General features: G+C 35.7%; 1 protein-coding gene across 1 annotated transcript in view; it reads right to left on the bottom strand.

The window, feature by feature from the left end:
• Positions 1-1,467: 1,467 nt before the first annotated feature.
• Positions 1,468-27,370, bottom strand: part of mllt3 (MLLT3 super elongation complex subunit) — a 53,104-nt gene continuing 27,201 nt past the window's right edge. Inside the window, exons 5-13 of the mRNA XM_079445692.1 lie at positions 27,153-27,191; positions 26,286-26,414; positions 23,461-24,039; positions 9,782-9,854; positions 9,377-9,515; positions 9,131-9,230; positions 8,292-8,360; positions 7,790-7,861; positions 1,468-4,238 (exon numbers count right to left, since the gene is read on the bottom strand). Of these exons, the coding sequence (XP_079301818.1) occupies positions 4,107-4,238; positions 7,790-7,861; positions 8,292-8,360; positions 9,131-9,230; positions 9,377-9,515; positions 9,782-9,854; positions 23,461-24,039; positions 26,286-26,414; positions 27,153-27,191 (1,332 nt within the window). The 3' untranslated portion in view covers positions 1,468-4,106. The remainder of the gene's footprint in view (positions 4,239-7,789; positions 7,862-8,291; positions 8,361-9,130; positions 9,231-9,376; positions 9,516-9,781; positions 9,855-23,460; positions 24,040-26,285; positions 26,415-27,152; positions 27,192-27,370) is intronic.

Genomic DNA, 27,370 nt, shown 5'->3' with positions numbered 1-27,370 from the left:
ACATGGCTTATTATACATTCGCCATAACTGGTGTGAATCATGTTTTTCTGATAAGGGCTGCATGCTTTCCACATTAGTCCCTCTAGAGATGACTTTACTCACAAACTGACCACATAATGGAGATGACTCGCACTCTAGAAACCTCCAAACATCTCATTCATTAATTATCAATAAAGCAAGTTAAAGGTTTGACGTTTGCTCACATCTCAAACCCGTAAGCCTTTGGAACCACTGGCTGGTGTTCAGCACAGGATGCTGGATCTACAGCCAGCTGCTCTCCCATGAATGCTGTGGAATGGTGCTAAGTGAAGTGGCTTAAGCGTAAGCCTCAGACTCTGTGAATCACTGAACAACAGAGGCTTTGTAGAGCTGCGTCTGAGTTTAGCGGTACAGTCATTCACGATTAGCTCCAACCGGTTCTTCCTGAATCAGTCAGACACTTGAGGCACTGAACTCCTCAAATAACAGCTTTAAATTCCAAATTTGCCAGTTTTCACGGCTATAAACAAGGAATGTCTGTTTTAGAGGCTTTATGGTGTGCAGCCAAAGCTTGAGGGAACTGTGAACTTATGAATTCTGCAAATTTGATTTAGTCATCATAGTAAAGTTGGCATAGATTATACATTATCATAATTATTATTTAAAAGTTTTAAGAATGGCTTATGAAAGTCCTGGAGGCATCAATTATAATGGGTCACATTTATGAACAAATATCTGGTATCGAGTTATGTAACTATAATTTCCAGCTATTATGAGGAATTATAAGATATTGAGCTATGTAAGCAATTTTAGCTTCGTATATTTAAAGAATAGAAAACTGATAATTTTGTGCTTTTTTTAAAAACTTTGTACATTTTCCCTTGATACATTCAAAATGATATTGCTAAAAAAATAAAAATATGCCAGATAAAATATTTGCATGCCAAATACAAATCTAAAGTACTTGCACAATTTTATTACTGTGTCTTATTGTTAAACCCATGCTGTAATGTACATTTTGAGGACTCCACCTTATATCAACAGAATTTTTGGATTTCTGCCGTGCAAACATCTATAATCCACAACCCAATATTACAAAGATAGATTGCCTCCTTTTGTATTAAAAGGCTACAACTGACACTGTGCTACTTTAGGAAATATCACTGTATTGGAGTACCTTTTCATTTCATAGCTAGACCACCCACATTAACAAACATAAAACGCATGCAAACACTCTTCCTGTCATCACAATAAGAAAGAATCAGGGATTTGACCCCAGGCAGTCTAATGCATTAATAAACCATGAACTTTTCCCCACATGCGGTTGTTTTTTATGCACTCTAAGGACTCTTAAAAGGTTTTGATGAGACTGCCAAGACTTGAACAAACGACATGGTGAAGATACAGCAACTGCAGATAATCCATTGATTCAAATTCCATCACTTGATGACAACACATCTACAGAGAAAAAAAACCCTAAGAAATGTTAGGATGATGAGTCATGAACTGCCTCTTTTTATTACTGTTCTCTGAGGTGCATTTATAATGTTAAGATTTTTACATCAAAAAACAACATATTTTAGAAGTAATAGGCTATTTTCTGTCCTGTTTTGTCCATCTTTATGGTTTGGTTTCTGCCTAGACCCACGTTTGCCTCATTTACATTACGTGCGTGAATTGATGGGTGGGGCTAAACAGGCAGTGATGTAGAAGTAGGCGTTGATCTTCTTCTGCGAAGGCAGTGCTTAGCCACACTATTACGTTATAAAGTGGCACATTCCACAAACTGTTTTTTTTCATATTGGCTTCAATATAAGCGTTTTTTTAGACTGAGAAAGTTTTGAATTCTGAAACGTACAGGATCTTTTTTTAATAGTACAATGACCTCGTATAGGGCATGTCAAAAGATCAAGGGAATTATGATTTCTCAGTTCATGACCCCTTTAAAATGCACTCTGCACGAGGGAAGGAGGAAGGTAGGAGGAAAATCACAGTGTTCTTTAATTTTCCTAGGATTAATTGACAAAAAATTGCTATTCATTTATATGATGAAACGGGCCCAAATTATTTTACTTTAATCTATTTTAAAGTTTAATTCTTATGTTGTGTTCCAGCCTTGACATGTTAAGGATTTTCCCCCTCTGCCGCAAAATGTTATTGCATTAGACTTAAACTTACTGGCTCACACATGGTAGAACAACTTCCCATCCAAAATGTATACATTTTGTACTACATTTTTTTCCCCACCTTATTGCACTTTTCTTGGTTAAAAAAATTGCATATAATTTTTTACATTTTCCAAAATGACCAAATATTGGATTTAATCTTTTTAGCATTTTTTTCTTTCAATTACCACAAGTTATATATTACCTTGTGGAACTGACTGATCGAAGGCCTCACTGATCTGAACTTATGCACCTCACTCAACATATACTTCACTCAAAAACTGGAGCACAAGCTCAGATATAGAGCGAACATGTTATCCTAAAATTATCCACCCACAAATAATGCTTTTTTCACTCAAAAACTAAACCGCATCCAAGATTGAATCCAATATTGTATTATGGAGATTTACAAGCAAATTTTAAAAGTCTGGTCATTCTTGTTAGGTAAAAGATTTTCAGCACAGCACAAGGGATATTCAGATGATTGTATATTCACCAGCTATTCCCATTCATTAAACAAAAACAAAAAGCATTTTTAACATCAATGGTAAAACGTTCACTGGTCAGTAACTACACATCCACAATGACTCTTTGAATTTATATTATGATCAAGAACTTTCAACTGGAAGCAGGTCAGCGCCTTCCAAGAAAGGAAAGATAATCACTTTTTTTTTTTCATCTCATATAAAGTTTATATACACATATAAACATTATATAATAACTAAACTAAAAGCTCTTTGGGCTGAGAAAATGAATCTGGGAAATAAACAACAATAAAGTGTAAAAGGCATGATTTTCATTCAGCAAAAACAAAAATCTCATTTTTTTTCTCTGATAAATTAAAACACTTCACACAGTGCCAATTATTCAGTCTGAACCTTTCTAAACCCCACCACCACCACAGTGTCTCCCAAAGTATCTATATTTCTGGCTGGCTCATCTGATTCAACATAAGGTAATGAAAAGTGAACGATGTTGCTTTTGCAAAAAGCAGAGCTTGAGGGCTACAGCTCAACTGCACAATCTGCTCATGTTGGCCTCTATCAAATAATATAATTAAAAACAAAAAACAATGGAACTGAAAAGTAAACTTCAATTACTTCTTGATTTCCTCAGTTTAACAAAGAACTCCCAAACTACAATGAAGACTTGGCTTTCTCCCACTGGTTTGGGGACAACCAATGAACAGCCTTGGGAACTGTGGTCCCCAAAAACAATAAATAACATTAGATTCAACAATACACTTTCCTACTGAAACAACTTTAAGAAACATTTGGGATAGAGGTCACTGGATTTGCTTAAGATCCTGACTTCTTTCAAATGGTACACTGAAACTCATTATATTATGAATGATTTAACAGGGCAACATTTTGGAAACAGTTTGCAGATAATGTGCAATTCATTAATTAATAGGGCTAAAAGTCTTCCTCTGTCCAGCATAATCTGAAACCGTTCATTTTACATAATGTACAGTATGAAAAACATTGCTTATGGTTCATAAAAAAAAAAACAGTGAACGTTAGATGTTTCATTGTCGATGAGATGATGTTCCCAAGTGCTTGCACAAGTTTAATATCATTTGCACTTACACACACACACACTTGAAACATACTCAATAAATAGACAATGTGGTAAGGCAGTGCTGAAACATGCATTCGTCACAAAGAACTTATCAAACATTCATACAATATACACAAATGTTTTTTTTTTTTGGAGCAAGAACATTTTTTGGCAATGTCGGATTATCAAGGCTTTTTAGGTGAAGACCAGGTGGAGCGTAAGAATCTCCAGACTCGTGTAATAACGCTATCAATTTCTGAGGCCTTTCGAGAGACGAGAGGAGCTCTGGAATGAAAGTGGATCCTTTCCATTGCCTTACAAGTTTCAATATAGGAGAAAAACAAAAGGAGTTCAAAAGGGAGGTGTGATTTTCCTCCTCGTTGCAGCCAGCTGCACAAGTCTTCAAGACGATCCAGAAGTCTCCAGGTAGCTTTGCAGCTTCCGAACTGTGGTTTTGTCCAGAGAGCAGAGGTCAAAGTCAAAAGTTGTGTTTGTGATGTGAAAGTGTCCCGTTTCCTCAATGAGGTTCACAATCTGCAAGAAAAAAGGATACCATTTGATTTACTTTCTTCAGAGAACATAAGAATCTAGTTTAATATATCAGCATTCAAAATGAATCATTTAGAAGCAGCATTTCTTAATATAGAACGTGGTAATTTCATTCGCCTTTACATTGTATACAAAGCACCATTGACAGTGAAAAGCCCCCGTTTGCACGATATCTTGTGTCTGATTGTAATGAGGAAGATGCAGCCTGTTATTGGTTCCAGCCCTCGCTGCTTCAGAAGAGGGACTGAATTGGTGATTATGAAGAGAAGAAATATCTTCCATATGCAGCTTTTGCTTTGTAGTGTGAAACGGATCAGGTTTGGGTCCCATTACGGCCCAGTTTAATCCATGTGGCCCCATGGATTAAACTGGGCCGTAATGGGACCCAAACCTGATCCGTTTCACACTACAAAGCAAAAGCTGCATATGGAAGATATTTCTTCCATTTCTCCTGAACCTGGGCCAGAAACAAAGGGAAACCCAGAGGCCTATTATGACATTGAAGATGGAAGTCAGCCGTTTGAACGCCTGTAGCCTGGACAAACAACCGTGGATGTACTGCTTTTGTGTAAAATTTAAGAAGTTTAAGCAGACAACAAACTATTGTAAACATTGCTGCTGATATAAGGCAATATAATTTAACAATATAATATTTAAAAAAGAATATATAAAAAAAAATATATATAAAAAGTAGTGCTGTCAATAGATAAAAAAAATGACTAATTAAATCGCAAATTTTTTTCTGAAATTAATCGCGATTAATCCCACCTAATATTAAAGTTTAAAAAAATACTTTTACATTGCAATCATTTCACATTTAATCTTCAAATTAATGTAGAAACAACATAAAAACAGTATATCTTTAATATTTGTAAAATGGCATCTTTATGACTGAAGGCCAGTATCACTCTGATGTCTCTATGAAATAGTTTTTCCCCTAATATTTAACCATTGATCAGCCATTCAACGTTACAAAGCTATCAATTTTAACATTTATTAGACTGCTTCAAATAACTTCTAATTTAAGTGAATTTAAAACAATCTTCACATAAACCCATTATAATAAATGTCATAAATCTATTTACCGGTGCCCTTCAGCAAGTAGGAAACATACAGAAATTGAATAAATTTATCAAACACTAAATTCTAAATTAAATTTAGACGAATCCTTAAAGCTACAAAAGTTATTGATTTCCTCTTTTCGTTTGATCTTTGATTAGACATCACAGCAGCTGCTTATTAGGTTTTTTTTGTCTGCCGTCCCTTTAAGAGCTGCCGCTGCTGAACATGACACAAACGCATCTCTTTACCTATTCTTACTCACTTCAGTTCTTAGAGTCTCGAATGAGTTGAATCGGGTGTGAGGGAGACAGTGCTGGCATGCTCCAGGACAGTTTGGAAAAGTTTGCATTTCAGAAACATGTTCTTAAGTGTGACTCATATAACAAATACATTCATACATACACTGTTTTAAGGCAGCTTTAATTGCCTTTTTGGTGACTTCATGGCTTAACTGACGACATAACTACGACATTGCATGCTTGTAGTTTCTTTCGTGACTTGATATGAAAAGATACAGGCTACAGCGCGCAACGGCACCTTCGTGCGTGCAATGGAAGAGCACGCACTACGAGCCCTGGATCATTTCCACCCTCGCTTGACTCGTGCCTGGCGCTGAGGTGAAGATGGAGCATGCGTCTGAAACGTCTCCGGTTTGATGTGAAAAATCCCATGGCACTTCTCGTAAAGAGTAGGGGTGTAACCCCGGTGTCCTGGCCAAATTCCCTCTACTGGCCTATCATGGCCTCCTAATAATCCCCATGCACTTGGTTGGCTCAATGACTCTCTCTCCTCTCCACCTGTAGCTGGTGTGTGGTGAGCGCACTGGCGGCGTTGTGCTGTGGCTGCCGTTGCATCATCCAAGTGGATGCTGCACACTGGTGGTGGTTGAGGAGAGACCCCCCCCACATGATTGTAAAGCGCTTTGGGTGTACAGCAATACACAATAAGGCGCTATATAAATGCATCCATTCATTCATGTGGTCATAAACACGTTGTGTTTAATAAACGATGGTTCTTGTCATGATAAAAGAGACAGAAACAGCAGTTGTGAGTGGGGTGACCAACCGTAGCCTCACCCCTGCGTTAACGGCGTTAAATCTTTTTAAAGCGTTAAATTGAAAAAAATTAATCGCCTGTGTTAATGCGTTAATTTTGACAGCACCAATAAAAAGACAATGGATAAAAATGAAAAGTTTACAATAAAGTAATTAAAAATAAAATGATTAATAATAACAACAATAATAAATATGTAACCTAATTAATTATATGATGTGTCGATTAATTAATTGCAAATTAATCACACATTATTTTGGGCTGCATCAATAATGCTATGAAAATAATGGAATAAAAAAAGTGAAATTATATTCTAAATATGAAACTAAAACCGCCAGTAGGTGGCGACAAGTCGCCGTCTTAATGAGTTATACATTCCACTAATTCCTTCAAACGGCTGATTCATTCAGAAACAAAGAGAATGAGAGAAAGTCTTTATGAATGGGTCACTGAATCATTGGCTCACTTGATTCGTTCAAAAATGTAGATTTATTCAGTAATAAAACACCAAAGCGTGCTGCTTGAAGACGCACAACTGGCTTTGTTTGGAACAAGTTTTATTGGCGATATGGAGATACTGCTAAACTAAATCATGTGTAAATATAAAAAGTTATACAGGGGCATTTTTTGCCCTCATATCCTGAATTTTAGCATATAGTTGCATTCTAATAGGCTACATCACGCAGTCAGTCAGCCGTCCTGTATCAAGTACGTCATTTTATATTTTGGAAATATTCTATAGACGATCCTCACAGAACAATTTCTTGTGGCCGGATAACAAGGAATAAAGCTTGCCAATGACATCAACAAATTTTCCAGTTTGCGTTAAGGGCTAATCATGGAAATTAATCAATGCCATATCTTATTGCGAAGGAGGAGGATTATTTCACAAAACTGCAGAATTAGCTTGATTAAGATGCATGTTTGCACCGTTTGGACCTCATTTGGAAGCTCTTCCAGACTTACACCAACACAGGCTTTGCAACAGAAGGGCACGGCAAATCCTTGGAACTAGCGAAGTATTACTCTCCATTGTGTCAAAGCAAATAGGCCTCAAAGAACAGGAATTATGGGCTGCAAAGAGTTTACTTGGCAAGCACATGAAGGAAGACAAAACCTACTGTTACCAGTATGATTTACCACAGCCAGATATTCATTGACATGTTAATGCTGTGGGTAATAACTTTAAACTTTACAGGTTTCTAAACTTATAGGTAAAGCACCCAGTGATTTCAGCTTCTTTGGACGTCGACAGGGAATTTTTAAGTGTCCCTTCTCATGTTCCCTCATGAAGGTCATTACGTGCTGAAGGAATACAGCACTGTGTCTCAGGTGCAAAGGTCTCTTCGTGCAACTGTCTGTGTGGGGGTGAGTGATTTAGGAAAGCTGACTTCTGACAGTACATGCTCCTCATTTATTACCTGCTGTAATATGTGCCTTTCCCTTAGTGCCATTAGTCTTCTATGAAGCTCAACCAGCTCATCCAAGTATGCCTGCAGAAGGAGATGTAATCGATAAAAAAGACGACATGTTTCAGATTGATCAATCACACTCTTACTAAATATGGCATGTCTAAAATGCCGTGGTGTCCTGCACTGCAGTGGTTTCAACTGTTTTTGCTTTTTTTTGACCTCAAGTGGCAGAATGAATTGTTAAATGCACAAAAGCAAATGAAAATGTGCTTGCAATGTTGTAATATTAATACATGTAAATGTTTTTTCGCATGCATTAATATTACAACAACAGGCCAAATAGGTTATAGTGTTCTTGTAGCTCAAACAGCAAAGTGCTGCTAGCAATGCCAGGGGTTTGATTTCCAGGAAAATCATAGACAAAACTGATGATGATTATATGATGTTTAAAAATATGACATATACAATATTAATGTAATTTAGCACATGTATTAACAAAATGACTGCTTACCTTGTCACAATCAATGTTTTTATTTTTGTCCATCTTTGCTTGTTTCATAGGACTTTTCACTTCGAGTATCTGCAAAATTGATTATATTTTAATAACATTATAATATAATATATTAGCATTAAAATGTTTGGGGTTGGTAAACTTTTTTAAATGTTTTTGAAAGACGCCTGACCAAGGCTGAATTTATTTGATCAAAGATAGAGTAAATAAATCAATAACGTGAAATAGTTTGACAATTTAAAATAACTTTTCTATTTTAATTTATTTTAAAATGTAAATCATTCCTGTGATGATAAAGCTGGATTTTCAGCACCATTACTCCAGTCTTTAGTGTCACATGATCCCTCAGAAATCATTCTTATATGCTGATTTGCTCCTCAAAACAAACAAAATTTCTTACATTTTGTTATGTGCTCAATATTGAACATTTTTATCTGTATTCTTTGAAGAATAGAATGTGAGAACAGCATTTATTTGAAATAGAAATAATCTGTAGCATTCTAAATGTCTTCACTGCCACTTTTGATCAATTTAATGCATCCTTGATGAATCAAAGTATTTATTTCTTAAAAAAAAGAATTAACTGGCCCCAAATCTTTGACAGGTAATGTGCATACCCATAATATATAATATCACATCTATGTATTTTAATTGTACCATCAAACCAGATATAAAGGAATTTTCTCATTTTAACAGCTCTATAGTCTATTGACAGTTCAATTGCTTTTTCCTCCACATATAATTTTCACCTCATTCTCTTGATAAGCACGAGAGTTGATATGGAAGAGTGAAATCACAGCTACAGGAATGGGATGCCTGAGAAGGTGATCCCAGCTCACCTGGTTATTGGCGGTTTTCAGTAGAGGTTGGGGGTCATTATGGGGCAGTGGTGAAGAGGCAGAGCTATTTTCACTGTCACTGCCGTCACTTAAACTCACCCTGCAAAACAGATATTCACCATTTGTTACCCCTTTCTAAGTATCCTCACATCAATTACACAGCATGGTATGCTGGCATGGATATATAAAATAAAATAAAAAATTTCTGCGGCCAGGGTTACGTGGTAGTTTTTCATAGATATTTACCTGCGGTGGCGATGTGTCATTTGCGTGTGTAACGGTCGCTCCATGTCCGAGTCCATGTCATTATCGTCGTCCTCTTCAGAATCTTCTTCGTTTTCATCTGAGTGCAAATCTGGGATCACCGACCGCAAAGGACCCAACACTATAGGTGAATAAGGAAGGCAAACATCTACAAAAGCACTTCTTTCTTTAATGTAATATGCCAACATTTTTAATCCTAATAGGATGCATTGCACACACACATCCTCAGTTAGATTTCTCTAATGTTAGTAAAATAAACTAATATCTTGGTAAAGTGTACTTGGTAAGAGAAGGGGCTTGACACACTGACCCATAATAAGGTCAGGCTTTTACCAAGCCAGCCAAAAGCAATAGTATGTGGCAAATGGCAGTATGTGGAAAGGTTACCTTGCCGCTTGTGTGCGCGTCCAAAGCCGGAGCTTGAACTGGAACTGGAGCTGGCCGGACTGGGCTGATCCGACTAGGAAAGAAGGCAAAGCACCAACTTAAAAATAATAATACCAATATCAAAGCAGTCTAGTTTTGTGTGCTCAAGAACCATGACCATGAGATTATTTGGGAAGTCAGCACTTTCTGCTTTTTGATATCTCCCAATATACAGACATCAAAAACACATTTACAAAGCCTTGCACAGTATTGCTTATCTTCATGCCACAAAATTGGTTTTGCAGTCTTATAATTACAAATCCACGATGAAGCTACCTAAGGGGGCAATATTTAAAAATATCAAATATAATTAATAATAAAATCAGTGACATTTTTCTGGCTCAAAAATAAAAACAGTTGTAAAAAATAAATGACAACATGGAGTAATCACAAACAAATAAATAATAAAAATGAAATACAATATATGACAATTTATAATAAATTTTTAAAAATAAAATTAGCACCATTTTTCTGGTGCAAAAATAAAAATAATAATAAATAAATAAATAATAACAAACAAAAAACTAAAAAATTATAAAAAAATTCCCAGGGAAAGCAAGAGCTGATAAAATGTAAAAAAAAACAAACAAACTGTAACTTGAATGCAATGCAAGTCGCTTTGGATAAAAGCGTCTGCTAAATGCATAAATGTAAACGTAATGTAAATATGATAAAACTAATCAATTAATATATTCCCTATTTTACTGAGCATAATTTATACATGCCCTAATTTGTATATGAACTGCAGCTGAACATTTGGGCATAAAACAAGACCCAAAACGCCACACAAGGACTCATGTCCAACTGATGCAGTTCATTAAAATTAATTCAACTTTCTGATGGTATACAGGTGCATCTCAATAAAATAGAATGTTGTGAAAAAGTTAATTTTTTCTTTAAAGTTATTTCAAAAAGTGAAACTTTCATATAATTTAGATTCATTGCATGTAAAGTAAAACATTTCAAAAGTTTTTGTTTTAATTTTGATGATTGGAGCTTACAGCTGATGAAAGTCAAAAATCAGCATCTCAAAATATTAGAATATTTACATTTGAGTTTCAATTAATGACCATCTCTACAGTATAAATTCCGGGTATCTCTTGTTCTTTGAAACCACAATAATGGAGAAGACTGCTGACTTGGCAATGATCCAGAAGACGAACATTGACGCCCTCCACAAAGAGGGTAAGTCACAGAGGGTCATTACTGAGAGGTGTGGCTGTTTACAGAGTGCTGTATCAAAGCATATTAAATGCAAAGTTGACTGGAAGGAAGAATTTGGCTAGGACAAGGTGCACAAGCAACAGGGATGACTGCAAGCTTGAGAATACTGTCAAGCAAAGCCGATTCAAACACTTGTGAGAGCTTCACAAGGAGTGCACTGAAGCTGGAGTCGGTGCATCAAGAGTCACCACGCTCAGACATCTTCAGGAAAAGGGCTACCAAGCCACTTCTGAACCAGAGACGACGTCAGAAGCGTCTTACCTGGGCTGTGGAGAAAAAGAACTGGACTGTTGCTCAGTGGTCCAAAGTCCTATTTTCAGATGAAAGTAAATTTTGCATTTCATTTGGTAATCAAGGTCCCAGAGTCTGGAGGAAGAGTGGAGAGGCACCGAATCCATGTTGCTTGAAGTCCAGTGTGAAGTTTCCACAGTAAGTGATGATTTGGGCTGCCATGTCATCTGCTGGTGTTGGTCCACTGTGTTTTCTGAAGTCCACAGTCAACGCAGCCATCTACCAGGAAATTTTAGAGCACTTCATGCTTTCTTCTGCTGACAAGCTTTATGGAGATGCTGATTTCATTTTCCAGCAGGACTTGGCACCTGCCCACACTGCCAAAGGTACCAAAAGCTGGTTCAATGACCATGCTGTTACTGTGCTTGATTGGCCAGCAAACTCACCTGACCTGAACCCCACAGAGAATCTATGGGGTATTGTCAAGAGGAAGATGAGAGACACCAGACCCAACAATACAGATGACCTGAAGGCAACCTGGGCTTCCATACCACCTCAGCAGTGCCACAAACTGATCACCTCCATGCCACGCCGAATTGAGGCAGTAATTAAAGCAAAAGGAGCCCCTACCAAGTATTGAGTACATATACAGTAAATGAACATACTTTCCAGAAGGCAATTCACTAAAAATGTTTTTTTATTGGTCTTATGAAGTATTCTAATTTGCTGAGAGAGTGATTTGGTGGGTTTTTGTTAAATGTGAGCCTAAATCAATCAAAAATGAAATACAATATATGACAATTTATAATAAATTTTTAAAAATAAAATTAGCACCATTTTTCTGGTGCAAAAATAAAAATAATAATAAATAAATAAATAATAACAAACAAAAAACTAAAAAATTATAAAAAAATTCCCAGGGAAAGCAAGAGCTGATAAAATGTAAAAAAAAACAAACAAACTGTAACTTGAATGCAATGCAAGTCGCTTTGGATAAAAGCGTCTGCTAAATGCATAAATGTAAACGTAATGTAAATATGATAAAACTAATCAATTAATATATTCCCTATTTTACTGAGCATAATTTATACATGCCCTAATTTGTATATGAACTGCAGCTGAACATTTGGGCATAAAACAAGACCCAAAACGCCACACAAGGACTCATGTCCAACTGATGCAGTTCATTAAAATTAATTCAACTTTCTGATGGTATACAGGTGCATCTCAATAAAATAGAATGTTGTGAAAAAGTTAATTTTTTCTTTAAAGTTATTTCAAAAAGTGAAACTTTCATATAATTTAGATTCATTGCATGTAAAGTAAAACATTTCAAAAGTTTTTGTTTTAATTTTGATGATTGGAGCTTACAGCTGATGAAAGTCAAAAATCAGCATCTCAAAATATTAGAATTAAACTTAAACTACTTCAGTCTGTGTGCATTGAATTTATTTAATACACGAGTTTCACAATTTGAGTTGAATTACTGAAATAAATTAACTTTTCCACAACATTCTAATTTATTGAGATGCACCTGTACAATATGAGATAGAAGACAGCTTGTTACCGAATAAACTACAGCTTTTTTTGAATACAGCTGAACAGCTGTCTGTCATTGCTTGGTATTATTGGTATACTTTTACTTACTCAGATACTGAATGACACCTAATAACACAGGCTTAAAAACTGACTCTGAAAGAGAACCAAATGCAGTTACTTGTGCGGCCATTTCCAAGATCTGGACCCCTTAGAGGCTTTGATGGGTATTAGTGTCACTTCCTCACTGTAAATCAGTGGGTTCCTCGTTCTCCTGACCTAATAAAGGCTGATTTATGATCACACAGATCCCTTTAAGGCAATGTTCACACTAAAGCTTCCTACTTGCACAAGTCTCTTCACTATGAGTGCAAAAAAGCTATATAAATTTGTCAAATGTACAAAATAAATCTAAAAGTGTTGCTAAAACATTCAAATTATGATGAAACAACACCAAAACAGATGTTAAAACACTGTGCTGCTGAAAATGTGCATACTGGTCTTTACCGTAAATGAAAAGATAAGTAAAGGGAATGAGACAGTTATTCAGTGGGCAAGTCCATCAGGCTGAGCTTAAACTAGATTTAGTGGAGGCCTCTTTGAACTGTTGCATCTGTAGATAAATTGTTGAGGATCTCACAATTTACGAGGCACCTTTGAACTCGTGGGGCAATATCTCACCACAGACCTAAGCCTCTCAGAACAATGGGACTGTGATCGATTGGATACATGGAGGTAAAAGAGCAGACATGTTTTTAAGGGGCCCCTATTTGCTTTTAGAGACACATGCACCATGTTTACTGAAGATACCATTAAAATGAAACCAATCATATATTGTGCTCTTTTGCTGTACAAAGTTATTCTTGTTAAAAGACATGTTTAATATCAGTAAACCTTTTTAAGACAAATTAATGAAAATTTAAGGAATAAATTGAAGAGCACATAATACGTCTATATTTTCTCTAAATGTAAATGTCTATGAAGCCCATTGAGTTGTATTAGCAACACTTTCACGTTTAAAAATACAACATCCTATAGATTTCAAGTACTTTGATTCATTTTATGGAGAAAAAAAAAAGTTATTTCCAACTATAAATGGAAATAACTTTTGTACCTTCTGATGACACTGCAAAAGCATGATGCTATTCCTTGGTATTTTTGGCTTTTTTTCCCCCAAAGTCTTAGGATACATATAAAGACTGATGCCAAATGACATAAGAAATGTAGTTTTCTGAGAAATTGATCAAAATGAAGTGAGTTTATGATTAAAACGAGAACAAATATCTGCTAATGGGCTCAGAAAAAATCTACTTCATTCAAAGGAAAAACAAGATTGTATTTACCACTGACAGATATTTGTTCTTCTTTAATCTTGATTTAAGATGTTTAGATATTTGTATTGGAAAACGAGACAAAAATAGAGGAAAATAGGAAGAGGAAGATTTTTTTTTTTTGTAGTGCATGCAAGATTTAATGCCTTGACTATGAAGATAAGACTTTTAAGGCCTTAATTTATGGAAGGGCAAATTAAGACTTTTTAAGACCTGCAGAAACCCTGCTGTAATCACAAAATTAATGTTGCGTTAAACTATATTTAATACTAAATTTGATGCATTAAAGTAATTGTTTTGGAGTGATATATTTTACTTTGAATGCAAATGTTCTTTCATAGTCATTCACAACTTATTTTAGCTCTGTAATATTTTTTAAGAGCCAAACAGGATATTCAGGTATGGTAGGAAATTAAGTGATTTATCATGAATTGAGCACTGTAAAAAATGACCGTGATTTTAACGGTAAAAACTGAAAATGCTACAGTAAAAACCTGTTAAATGGTTAACGGTTAGTTCCTGTAAAATTCACAGGGAAAAAAAAAAATTAAACTGCCATTCCCAGAATTCCCTGCATTGCATTTAAAATTTTGTTTGAATTTGATGTTTTTTATTTGAAATAACTATGTTTCTTCTTAGTTTGTTCTTATCAGTCATGTTTATTAGGGTTGTATGTTACATCTGATGTTGTTAAATGAATGTTTATTGCATATTTCAGTTTAATGAGTCTCACCGTGATGAATGACACTGTACCTTCTATATATGTTGTTATTTAAAGGCTGCTTGTGATGGGCTTTGGTTCATCATGTGACTTTCTCATCACCACCTGCATTTGGCGGTTATCAGTGTATTTCAAAAGGTACAAAACAGATTTCAGTACTTCAATAGGTTGATATATTAACATTATATCAGTTAATGAAAATACGGTATTTAACTGTAAATTTAATTTGAAACCGTAAAACCTAAAATGTTGTTCCCATTTTTTTTAACAGTAGAATTCCAGCAACCACAGCTGCCGTTTTTTTACCGTAAATTTTACAGAATTTTTTTTTACAGCGTGAAAAGAGGGTGTTTGGCACTAAATACTGCTGGTACCCATCGTTAACCTAAGAGGACTTCACAGCAGAGCAGAAAATGATAAATATGAAATTGTTAAATTCATTGGTAAAATTTGACTAGGAACGTTCAATAAGAAAATAAACAATCAATTTTGATTTCCTGTTCACTTTAACCTTCTCCAAGAGTGCTTCTCTTCTGCATCTCAATGTTATATACTTTTATTGCACCATAGTTGTAAACATCTGCAATTAAATTTGTCCACCTGCCACTATAAAAATTAAATAAAAATAAAAATAAAAATACAACAGCTTCCAAATGCACATCCATGCTCCATTCCAAGCATTTAAAAACCTAAAAGAGCTCATTATTCATATAGCATCAACAAAAGAGAAGGTTAATGTGGTCTTTTCTAAGAAAACTCTTTCAAAGAGAGGCTCTTATGAAAACGGCTCCTTTTCTCCTTTTCTAACAAAGCAAGATGAACGTAATGATGTTCTTTTAAAATTACATTCAGTACAACAGAGATACGTATGAGCTATAAGTGGAGCGAATTGGACTGATTAACTTCAATCCACAAAGACTTCCCGACCAAATGGAGGTATAATACAAATCAGGCTTATTGTGGCAAATGGGGCTGAGGATAAAAGAGTAAGAAAGGCGCTCTGTTACAATTGCCTTCCTAACTCTCCACTTGGCTGAAGTTTTGAGGTTTAAAGTTACATTAAAGTCCATTCTGCTTTTCTTCGCTGTACTCACGTTAAGTTTAAATTTGTACTCGAGCTGGAAACACATTTTACAAGCTTTCAGATATTGCATGAGGTGGAGGAACATTCTCAGCACTCAGGAAAAAAACCAGCAAGGAAGTTCAATGCGAAACTATTAACCTAATTCCTCTTGGAGAGCGGCTCAAGAGGAAATCTAAAGAAGCTATTAAAGTTAATCTGAATTAATTTGTTTACATTCTTCTCTGATGAGCACTTGGTGAAACTGAATTGGGTCTCTTGAACAAAATGTACATGCAGAAGCCATTCAGCTCCACAGCCAATGGAGAAAGTGAGTGTGGGATTTATAACAGGGCTAGTACAGTGATTATGGCTAATGGCTAAGAAAGGTTTTAGAATACTCTTGGGAAACGTTGGTTAATGTTGTCTATTCAGTCGAAACAGGCCAGAAGGATGCAAATTAGATCACTCTGTCCTCTTTCTTGCAATCGTCTCTATATTAGTAAAACCATTGTGCACTGACTAAGGTACTTCATCTGAAATATTAGAGGGGGTGAGTTCAGTTTTTTTTTTTTTTTAAATGACAGATGTATTTAGTAATGCTTGCATTACTATTACTCATACTTGGGGTTAGGCATTTACACAAATCTCAAATTCAAGCATTAAACTTTGGTGCTTTTTCCCTTAGCTCGGGGCTTTTTTAAGAAATAAATACTTTTCTTCAGCAGGGATTCAATTGATCAAAAGTAACTATAAATGCTGTTTATTTTTTTTCAATTCATCAGAGAATCCTGGGAAAAATAAAATGACAAAAAAGGGAAACTTTTATTGGGCAACAACTATTTTCAACATTAATAATAATAGGAAATATTTCTTGGCAAATAAACATAAATTGCATGACACTGAAGACAGAATTAATGATGCTGAAAATTCAGCTTTCATATCAAAAGAATAAATTACATATTAAAATATATTAACAGACAATTATTTTAAAATATGGGGTGGTGATGGCGCAGTGGATAAGACACATGCCTTTGGTGTGAGAGACCCGGGTTCGAATCCACTGTGAGACACCAATGTGTCCCTGAGCAAGACACTTAACCCCTAGTTGCTCCAGAGGCGTGCGACCTCTGACATATATAGCAATTGTAAGTCGCTTTGGATAAAAGCGTCAGCTAAATTAATAAATGTAGATGTAATATTTTTACAATTACTTTTTACTGCGTTTTTGATCAAAGAAATGCATTCTTTATGGATTACTTCAAATTTTGGGCCTTCCCACTATTTTTGTAAGCACTTGGAATTAAAATTTATGTTGTATACGGTGAAATGGGTAAGGGGAAAAATCCCACAATCTTGCTTTGAATGAGAGCCATATTTAGGAATTTGAACATCAGAGAGAATAAAAAAAAAAAAACTAAAAAAACATGCACATAACACCATCTAGCAACCATCTACAACATATTAGCATCATGGCAATGGGTTCTGTTTGAACAAACAACACTCACACATCTTTGGTTAATGTAGAAATCTAGTTTTCTAGGTTGTTTGTCGTCTTATCGCTATGCCCTTACTTCAAAATTACGGTTACTGTCAGGGCTTAAACTGGGATTTGTTATGTGGGGGGGCTCTATGGTATCGAGCTTTTATATGCAAATATGATTTATTCTAATGCAATATTCTCATCGGTCTTCTATCAGCTGTGACATAGGCTATAAATCTGCATTTTTTTATGTTTTATCCAAGGGCATTTTTTTTTTTTTACCTTTCTAGAGGGCATTTTCCCACTAATCTCATTAACTTTCATTTCAAATTCTTACATTTGATCTATAATAATGTAATTGTTATTATCTATACGCTATCAAATTAAATCATTTACACTGAAAAATACAACTACATTAAATTACGACATTCTTAAAAAAAATAAAATTGAATATACAAACAAGAAATGATGGTGGAAATGATACTTTTCAACGAAATTACTACGCCAGTAGTGAGCGTTTAATGAAAGAGTCATTGAGTCGTTCATTCAAACGATTCGTTCAAATGGCTGATTCATCAGATGTTTATGCATGGGCTAATGAAACTTCGACTCAACCGATTCATTCAAAACACTGAATCATTCAGCAATGAATCGGATGGTTGCTTTGAGATGCACTGTGGTGCCGCCAAAAACGTAAGTGACCTAATATTATTGCATTTGCTCATTGAACATTAAACAGTCGTAATGGTGAAAACGTTGAGTGATGTTGCCTAACTAACTGCATTTTAAATATAAACACTTTCCATTTTGAATTTTTACCTCAGTTTCTTAGTGTTGCGCGTTTTGATTTCTCCTGGAGAGGCTGCGTGAACCTCGCCTCAGCAGCGCAACCTTATACTGTCAATAGATGCATTATATACAGTAGCTATATCCACTATTCGCCACTTACTCTAAATGTAATAAAATCAGACTAGTACTTGCTTTTTGGTGTTTACATAGTTATTTTTGGTTAGTGATCTTTTAATCATGTTACTTGTCTGGCATTAATGAAGTGTTAATTTCGAGCCCTGGAGTCTATGTGCTGGTGTTCAGCCCTGGATGCCCCCGGCCCAATTTAAACCCTGGTTACTGTGCAATACCTACAGTAATTTTCAAACTCTCCTTTCCAAAGAACGTGTTCAAACCCACATCGCCCATCTCCTCACACAGCACCCGCCAAAAACCATTCACCACGGGCATCCACACGGTGTCTTAAACCTACAAAAATACTGCAACGAATCGAAAGCAGAATATAACGCCATGCTATAAAACGGTTACGGCTCACTCACTCAATTGGGGGTGACAGTGGTGCTAGTGAGAGTTGCTGGCAGGGGGCAGGTGCTAAAAATCTCCCTTGAAGCGAGTCGACAATAGGGGCTGCCAAAAGTCCTGCAAGCAGGGTGGTAAAGACACTTAACTTCAACCCCTCACCGAGCCTGTGGAAGAGGAAAGCTGTTTCTTTGAAGTTCCTTTTCTTTCGTTCTTACTGTTTTTTCCCCCTTTTTTTCTTCAGCCTGCATTTTACTGCCTGTTTGTCCGTCTGGGAGTGTAGCGGACATCAAACGCATGGTCAGGGTTCTGCGCTGTAAATCAAGCCGCCTTTCTCTTTCAGGCCACACCCCTCTTCCCAAACTAGACGCTTGTAAAACTCAGAAGAAGCCCTGCACCCCTTAGACAATAAAACTGATGTCATCACTCATGAGGAAAGGCTAGCAGGTCTTTAAGCATGAAGATCATCTGGAGTGTTTGGGTTCAATTGCCAGAGATCGTGAAGAGAGAAAGAGAGTGCCTTGCTGTCACCCAAACTTGAGTAATGACAGAGCTGTGGCCATGCAGTAAAATGCTACATTACTTTTTTTAGAGCTAATGAAAAAGCAACTCCCATTAACATGGACATGGTTTGCAGTTTGCGGTGACATGCAGACCACCAAACTAAAACGATGCTCTAAACCAGTAGAGATCCGAACACACACATCTGAATTATTAAACAAGGAAATGTCTGTTAAAGGGGTCATCGGATGCCCATTTTACACAAGTTGATATGATTCTTTAGGGTCTTAATGAAAAGTCTATAACATACTTGAGTTAAAATTTCTCAATGGTAGTGTAAAAAACACATTTTTACCCTGTCAAAATCAGCTCTGTTTTCAACGAGCTGTTTGTTTTTAGTCCATGTTGCTTTAAATGCTAATGAGCTTTGATGACCCCAACACCTCTCTTCCGTGGGGGTGACGAGGAGTACTGTTTACTTTAGTAGCGAAACTGGCTAACTAGCACATTATTAGGAAAAGTATTTGCAAAAATTCATGAAAACCCTTATACTCACTTCTTCTGTAGATAAAGCTGGATCACGAATGATTCGCGCGAACATAAATGCATTTATGTCGATCGGGATTGGCGCACTCCCTTCAAAACCAAAGTAACGTTAATCCTCTGTGTCTTCAGCGGCTCAGACGTCGGGAGTAAATGACGACTGCTATATTCATTATTACATCCAACAACTAAACAAATTAATCGCTTAATCGGAGACATCTGGTCTTCCCCTGCACCGGAGCTGACACAATGGCGGACAGCTCTCAGCTTACTCAGGGAGGGTCTAAGGTAAGATGGTCTTGTCAATCAACTACGTGGGAGAGGTCTGTGCAGAACTACGTCATTCTCCGAAACCAGTGCTGAATCACTTGCAAATTTTAATCCATTACTGATTCCAAATTACATGACACACATTGTAATTAGTAATGTAATCCATTACATGGGACTACTTTTTGATTTCTTTTTTGATTACTTTTAGATTCACCCCAACTTGTTTATCACGTGATTTAAATAGGATAATCTTGTATCATATTGACATACAAAAGACATTCTGAGTTTATGCAAGCAGTAGGCTATTTAAATAAAAAAAAAAAAGTAAAAGATAAAAAAAAAAAAGGAATCAGGGAGAATCAGTAAAGTAGCAATAATTAAAGGCTACTGTGTGAACGATATGTAATCAAAAAAAATTTATAAATGGTAGTCTGATTACAAGTATTTTATTAAAATGCAATATAATTTATGTACAAGTAGTTTTGGGATTCTGATTAAATAATCCAGATTACATTTAATCATACCCAGCACTGGTCAGTACATGATATATTGTTGTCGTCAAACATTTATATGAATTATGATTGTTAGAATAATCACTCAAACTTTTTTTTTTTTCTTTTTTTACAGATTATGATATTAAATGTCAATATGCTCATAATGACTCTTCAAAAGTCTGTATTTATGGTAAAATGCTGCAATAAACACTAAAAATGAAAGACCTTCACATGAGTTCAGCAGAGGCAAAGCAGGTGGTCACTAGCAGCACCACACAGCTGGTCTGTGGCTTTACGACCATCGCCTCTGCTGTGGTGCCATAAATCTAGCAGTGGCTCTGAAACCGGCAACTGCTCTGCTTTAGGACTATTGTCTCATTCCCTTCAAGCTCGTGAAGCTCTTTGCTTACGGAGGACGTCATATAAACAGATTTTAGGATTGGGTTACATCCACCCCCCACTAGTACTCGGAGCGAGATACATGGCAACATGCACTTTGGATTTGGCCAGTGACTGCAGCACTTAACCTGTACTTCATTTTTATTTATTTTTTGTATTACTTATATAATAATCACAGTATTTATTCATTTTTGAATTATTATTTTTTTTAATATATTTTTTAACATTTCTGTTTAGCTTTAAAAAAATTTTGTTGTTGTGATTTAAAAAAAATCAGTTAGCTGTCAAGGGAACATTGTAAATTAAAAAAAAAAGTTTTTAGGTTTAAAGTCTATTCATTTTAGCTATATTTCAACTATTTATAATAGTTTCAGTTAACAATAACAACACTGGTTTAGTATAGTTTGAAAAATAGTTTGAAGTGTTATGAGATATACACAAATAACCAACCCAGTACTCATGTTTACATGCACACCTGAAAATAACACTGTTGGTGGACGAGGAGACACCACCCCTCACAATGTAGAGCGCTTTGAGTGCTTAGAAAAGCGCTATATAAATGTAATGAATTATTATTATTATTATAACTATATAGCACATGTACTGCATAATATAAGTGAAGGAACTACCTTATATTTGCTATGGTTTACCATTCAACCATAGTAAGTCCCATGGTAAATTTTGATAGAGAAACCCGTGATTTTTAGGACAAGATGCTCAACAGGACAAGTATTAAGTAGCAGTTTACAGAATCAACAAGAGATGCTGCTGACAGCAACAATGAGGTACATTTTCCATCAAACTGTCCATTTAGCATTTATTCTGTCCATTCTGTTTCTTAAAATAAAACTAGATCATTATTTACTAATGCTTGTTAAAGTTCAGGCCTAGAAAAGCATCTAGAAAAAAGAAAATGTAATTACAATTTCCTCTTGCAAACCACTCTTTTACTGCCCTTCTAAAGGCAGATATAGACTGTTAGTGGTAATGTTGATCAGAGCAGGGCCATCAGGTCCTTACAGCCCTGGTGACCCAAAGAAAGCAGCACCTGGAATTCGTCAGTTGTCATAAACACTGAAGTTTCTTTCCTTCCCTTTTTTGAAGGAGCGAGTTAAAAGGAAAACTCTCAGCTATTCATGGTGTCCTTTCCCATTCTCCTCGGCTGTCATAAAACCATAAATCTCGTCTCAGCACTTGCCTTCGAGCCAATAAAACAGCCCCCGTTTTATGAGCTGCTCTCTAGCTGAAGGTAAATGAACCTTGCCACTGGTGGCACTAGCAAAGCTTAAAACATTCTAGACCTATACAAACTACTATAACTATTACTATATCTTCAAATGAAATCAAGACTAAATTCACTAAGCAATTGCCAGTTGAGCAGCACAATTTTGCAAGCTGACTTGTGATTGGTTCGCCTCATGCCTGGCAGCGAATCAAACACATAACCCACAAAAATATGAAATGAAATTGCTACAACATCAGTGCTCTTGTTTTGAACAAAACCCAAACAAACCTAAATAAAGAGGAGAGCTACCAGCTACCAGACTTTGTGTCCTGAAAAGCTGAGAGGTCTAGTAATGGGCGGCACTGATTTCCTGAACCCAACCCAGACAAATGGGGCCTCAGCTCCTGGACACCCACCAAGTTTATTAGATCCCCTCTTGCACCAGACCGCCATTATCACAGCCCTCTAAGAGCCTGTCTCAACCTCTCTGTTTGATGTTTACGGAGAACCCCACGTCCTAGAAAAAGTCTCTGCTAATAGTCAACCACATCATTCAAACACAAAAGCTCACACCAAAAACTATTGAAAGTCATTGTACTTTCCCATAAGACTGGTGGCATAATAGCTTTCTGCAAACTTATACAATGAATATGCATTGAACAATATTAAAATGCAGACCAATACCAATTGACTGATAATTATTTTCATAAATGGTCTATATTAAAATTCCATAATATTTAAAACATTAAAAACTAAAAGTAATTGTTTAAAGTTATCACAATATTATGCTATAATAATAATAATAATACAATATTCTAATAATTATACAACACTAAAAAAAAAAAAATTATATATATATATATATATATATATATATATATATATATATATATATATATATATATATATATATATATATATATATATATATATATATATATATATATATATATATATATATATATATATAAAAAAATACATATATACACAAAACATTCATTTATTCACCAAATATTTTTTATTCAAACATCCAAACTAGATCAGCTGATGCAGATTAAAAAATGTAATCAAATGATAATCAGTGTGGTACCAATATTTTATGGATTCCTATAGTACCTTAAAAATCCTTACAAAGACTTCAGTTTGTTATTTTGCTATTAGCAAACTGTATTTCCATAAAGGTTATAATAAAGCTCACCAGATGCTTACAGATATTACAATACCCTGTTTGAGGGACAACGAACCAACTGGGGAAAATCAAGGACTAATTTTCATATTTATATGTTCAAGTATAATGATTAGAAATTCACTTACATCTGATCTCGTGAATGTGTTGTCGTCCATGTCAGAGTCATTCAGGTCCAACACATCTTGGAATGGCGGTAACGCTGACGGTTTTCTCTTCTCTGAAAGTTCAGTGTTTTGTAACCTACTAGGCCGGATTTGCGGCTTGTCTTTCAAAACCTTTTTATCCGAATGGTGGTGCTGTAGCAAGGTAGGACACGCTTGCTGCTTTTGCGAGCTCTCTGAAAAACTGCTTTTCCGTTTTTTGGTAACATGGCCTTCACTGTCCAACACAGGCCGCCGTTTACTTTGTCCCAAGTTTGAGAAGCTACCTTCCGATGACCGCTGCTCTTTCGATGTAGTCTTGGGCTCCTTGAATCCCATTTGGGGAGCGGGCCGATCTTCCTGAATTGGTTGATTCTCTTTGGGTTTTTTAGAATCTTTAGAGGGTTTTCCAGAGTCCTTGCTGAAATCTCTGAAGGCACTTTTGGACTCTTTTGAGTCTTTGGAAGGCTTGTCCTTATGGTCCTTAGATGGTTTGTGGAGCTTGAGGGAGCTGCTGCTGATGTTGTTTGTGGTTGTAAGAGCACTGCTGCTTTTGGACCCGTCCTGTAATGAGAATATGACAATATTAAGAAAGATGAACCACTTGCTTTGAAGGCTATGCTAATTTAATTCATTTAACAACCTTAACAAAAAAAGTACTGTGATAGCACCATTTTATAGTGATAACATGAAAGGTACTTATGATAGTAGAAGTTTAAAAAAAAAAAGAAATTAACTTCCATTCAGCAAGGACATTACTTTAATCAAAAATTACAGTAAAGAAATATATCATTTTATGAAAGACTTCTATTTCAAATAATTGCTCCACAAAAACCATTAAGCAGCACAACCATTTTTAACTGTTGTTTCTTGAGCACCAAATCAGCATTAGAATGATTTCTGAAGGATCATGTGACGCTGAAGACTGGTTGCTGAAAATTGATCTTTGCATCACAGAAATAATTTACATTTTAAAATATATTAAAATATAAAACAGTTATTTTAAATTGTAATAATATTGCACCATTTTACAGTTATTTTTAATTCATTTATAAATGTATTTTTAATTAATAAATGCAGCCTTGTTGAGACATTAAATGCAGATTAAAAAAATCTTACCAACTCCAAACTTTTGAATGGTAGTGTATAGCACAGCCATATTCAAATACAGTATTTACATGGTCAAAACCCCATTGCAATACATTTTGTTAATGAAATGAAGAACAATACATAACTACTACAAATATTCAAATATTCAACTTTCCTACCATTATAACTGACAAATGATGTGTGTGCTCAAGCAAACAACCAAACCCAGATGTGAAGCATTTCCATATACAATTTTTCAGAAACATCCTAAAAATACTTCCACTGGGGGAAGGGCAAACTCTGAGCTATCTGGGAGGCAACAAGGGGCAGAAGCAACAAGCCTTTGGCTGACTTTAATGACAGGGTTATCCTATCTTCAGGTCAAGCTAACTAGCCCCTGTCAATAAGTCATTGATGCAGTTAAGTCGTTAAGCAGTCTTGACAGAGGGGGTGTTACAACCTGCCCAGACTACCCAACTTATATTGTTCTACCTGATACAGAAATGGACTAAACCTTTTTTCCCTGTTTGAAACCGTTTAAACACATGAAGAACAAAGGTGAAACTGTTTTAATTGGCTGTAAAACTACATGAAAAGTCCTTTTAAATGGTGTAGAAGACTGCAGTGTTCATGTCAAATGCATTTAGACTTAATTAAGTTTATGGATAGTCTCATTACATTTATAATCAGCTATAATCAACATGCTATAATACGTTTTGGCAACACACAAAGGGGCGGAAACCTCTATTGAAACGAATTACCATCATCATCGTGATCAGCGCTATTAGTGCTTATTGCAACTAGTACATTTTGTTAACGCCAAAACACTACGAATATTTCTCCAAGAAAGGTCCAGTTTTGCATTTATCAATGTCACAACAGACTTTTCCAGGAACTATTATGGTTGGCAATCAATCAATCTTCAAAATCTTCAACCATAACATTAAATTAAGTGGAAGAAGGGGAGATTGTCGTTTTTGTTTTTGCTAAAGCGACTAGTGTAGTAGTGCAGGGGAGGTTGGCTGCGAACGACCCTTGATCTGTCAGTAATCCATCACATGCAAGGGCCTGTTTAGATTGGGAACCGTTTCCATGTGCACTGGGGACTCTCGTAACTTCACTGTAAGAGCTAGCGTTCAAAACAAGCTCCTTAGTGGCTAAGTGATATTGCACAGGAGACTAAAAATAAATCTAAATCGAAGAAACGTGGCAGTGTGTAGTCAAGCAAGATTTACTAGCATTACGGCTAATGTGGTTTAATAGATGCATGGTTAAAAAGCTGCAGCGTCTGAGGGTTTCTCGCACAAAATCTTGCACTAATCAGTTCGTTTCTTTTAAAAATTACTTTTTTTAAAATTAAAATGCCATAACAGGCTGATTAACAAGAATGCGTTGGAAAACTGTATACATGGTACTGTATGTCTAGAAACAAATTTTTTCGCACATGTAAAGTGCCGTTGTAACGGGACACCTGGTGAGTTCGTTTACGTCATCGGAATGCTAGCATGTGCTTTCTCAGCAGCCAAGAAATGCTCGACTTAAGCCAAGTTTCACATCTCTAAAATCCTTGGAGTTAAATAGCCTCTAACGTCTTTCAACTTGCCAAATATGCAGGATTAAACAGGACTCCTTGGAGGAACTGGGAATTTTTCACATGCCGAACAAAGTCATGCAAAGTTTTCTCAAAGTTCAGACTCTCAAACTTGAAGATCCACACTCACCTTTGACCCTGGGAAAGACTTGCTCTTTTTCACATCAGAGAAGGTCAATGTTAATGAGCTGCTGGGTAATGTGGGCAGCTTTAGATGCTGCCCGAACAGAGAAGTAGAGCCCTCCTGCATTACCATTACCTATGAAACGAAGACAAATGAAAACAGTGATGACCAATGAAATGCGCAACTGCAGGTTCATTCCAAGATGTTATTTGCTGAAAATCTTCATCTCTGTTTGTTTCAAAACATTCAATGTCATGATTGGTCATAATATACATTATCATCCAAAATTTTGGGGTTTATTTATTTATTATTTTTTGAAAGAAATTACTTTTAATTAGCAAGGCCACATTAAACTGATCAGAAGTGACAGTAAAGCCATTGATAATGTTACAAAACTATTTCCATTTCAAATAAAGGCTGCTCTTTTCAACATGAAAGCTTTGCCATCACAGGAATAAATTACATTTTAAAATATATTAAAATGGAAAACAGTTATTTTAAATAGTAATATTTCACAGTATTACAATTTTTACTGTATTTTTGATCAAATAAATGCAGCATTGGTGAGCATAAGAAACATCTTTAAAAAAATGGCACAGCTTTCAAATGTTATTGTATGCTAGAATCTATTATGTTTTCACTGACATGAGTTGCCATGTTACAAAGTGTAACACACAAAACAAAGAAGAGGAATGTTGTTTCAGATGCATTTTGAAGATTAAGACAATAGCATTTTTGGTTATTTACAGTAACGTGCAAGTAAACCGTTCACTATACGGTATGAAAATAGTGTAAACTTCAAAATAATTAAAGAAAATACTGTTCAAGTTCTGTTAAACACAATGAAACATTGAAAATGGAGTTTGTCCTTACTTTAGAGTCCTCTGAAGATCTTTTGTGAGGATCCCGTTGCTGTAAGTGACAAAGTACACATATTACAGTCTAAAAATATAGACTATGAATCAACACAAACCACCACAGACACACGCTCTCTCTCAACACACTCTGATACCCATTTGTCAAAAAACACTCTGCTTACTCCTGGCCTCATGTAATGACAAAATGCCTTTCATCAGCCAAAACAATCAGGT

The sequence above is a fragment of the Barbus barbus genome, assembly GCF_936440315.1.
Source record: "Barbus barbus genome assembly, chromosome: 2".
Taxonomy (NCBI): Eukaryota; Metazoa; Chordata; class Actinopteri; order Cypriniformes; family Cyprinidae; genus Barbus; species Barbus barbus.
This window is presented reverse-complemented; position numbering and strand designations above follow the sequence as displayed.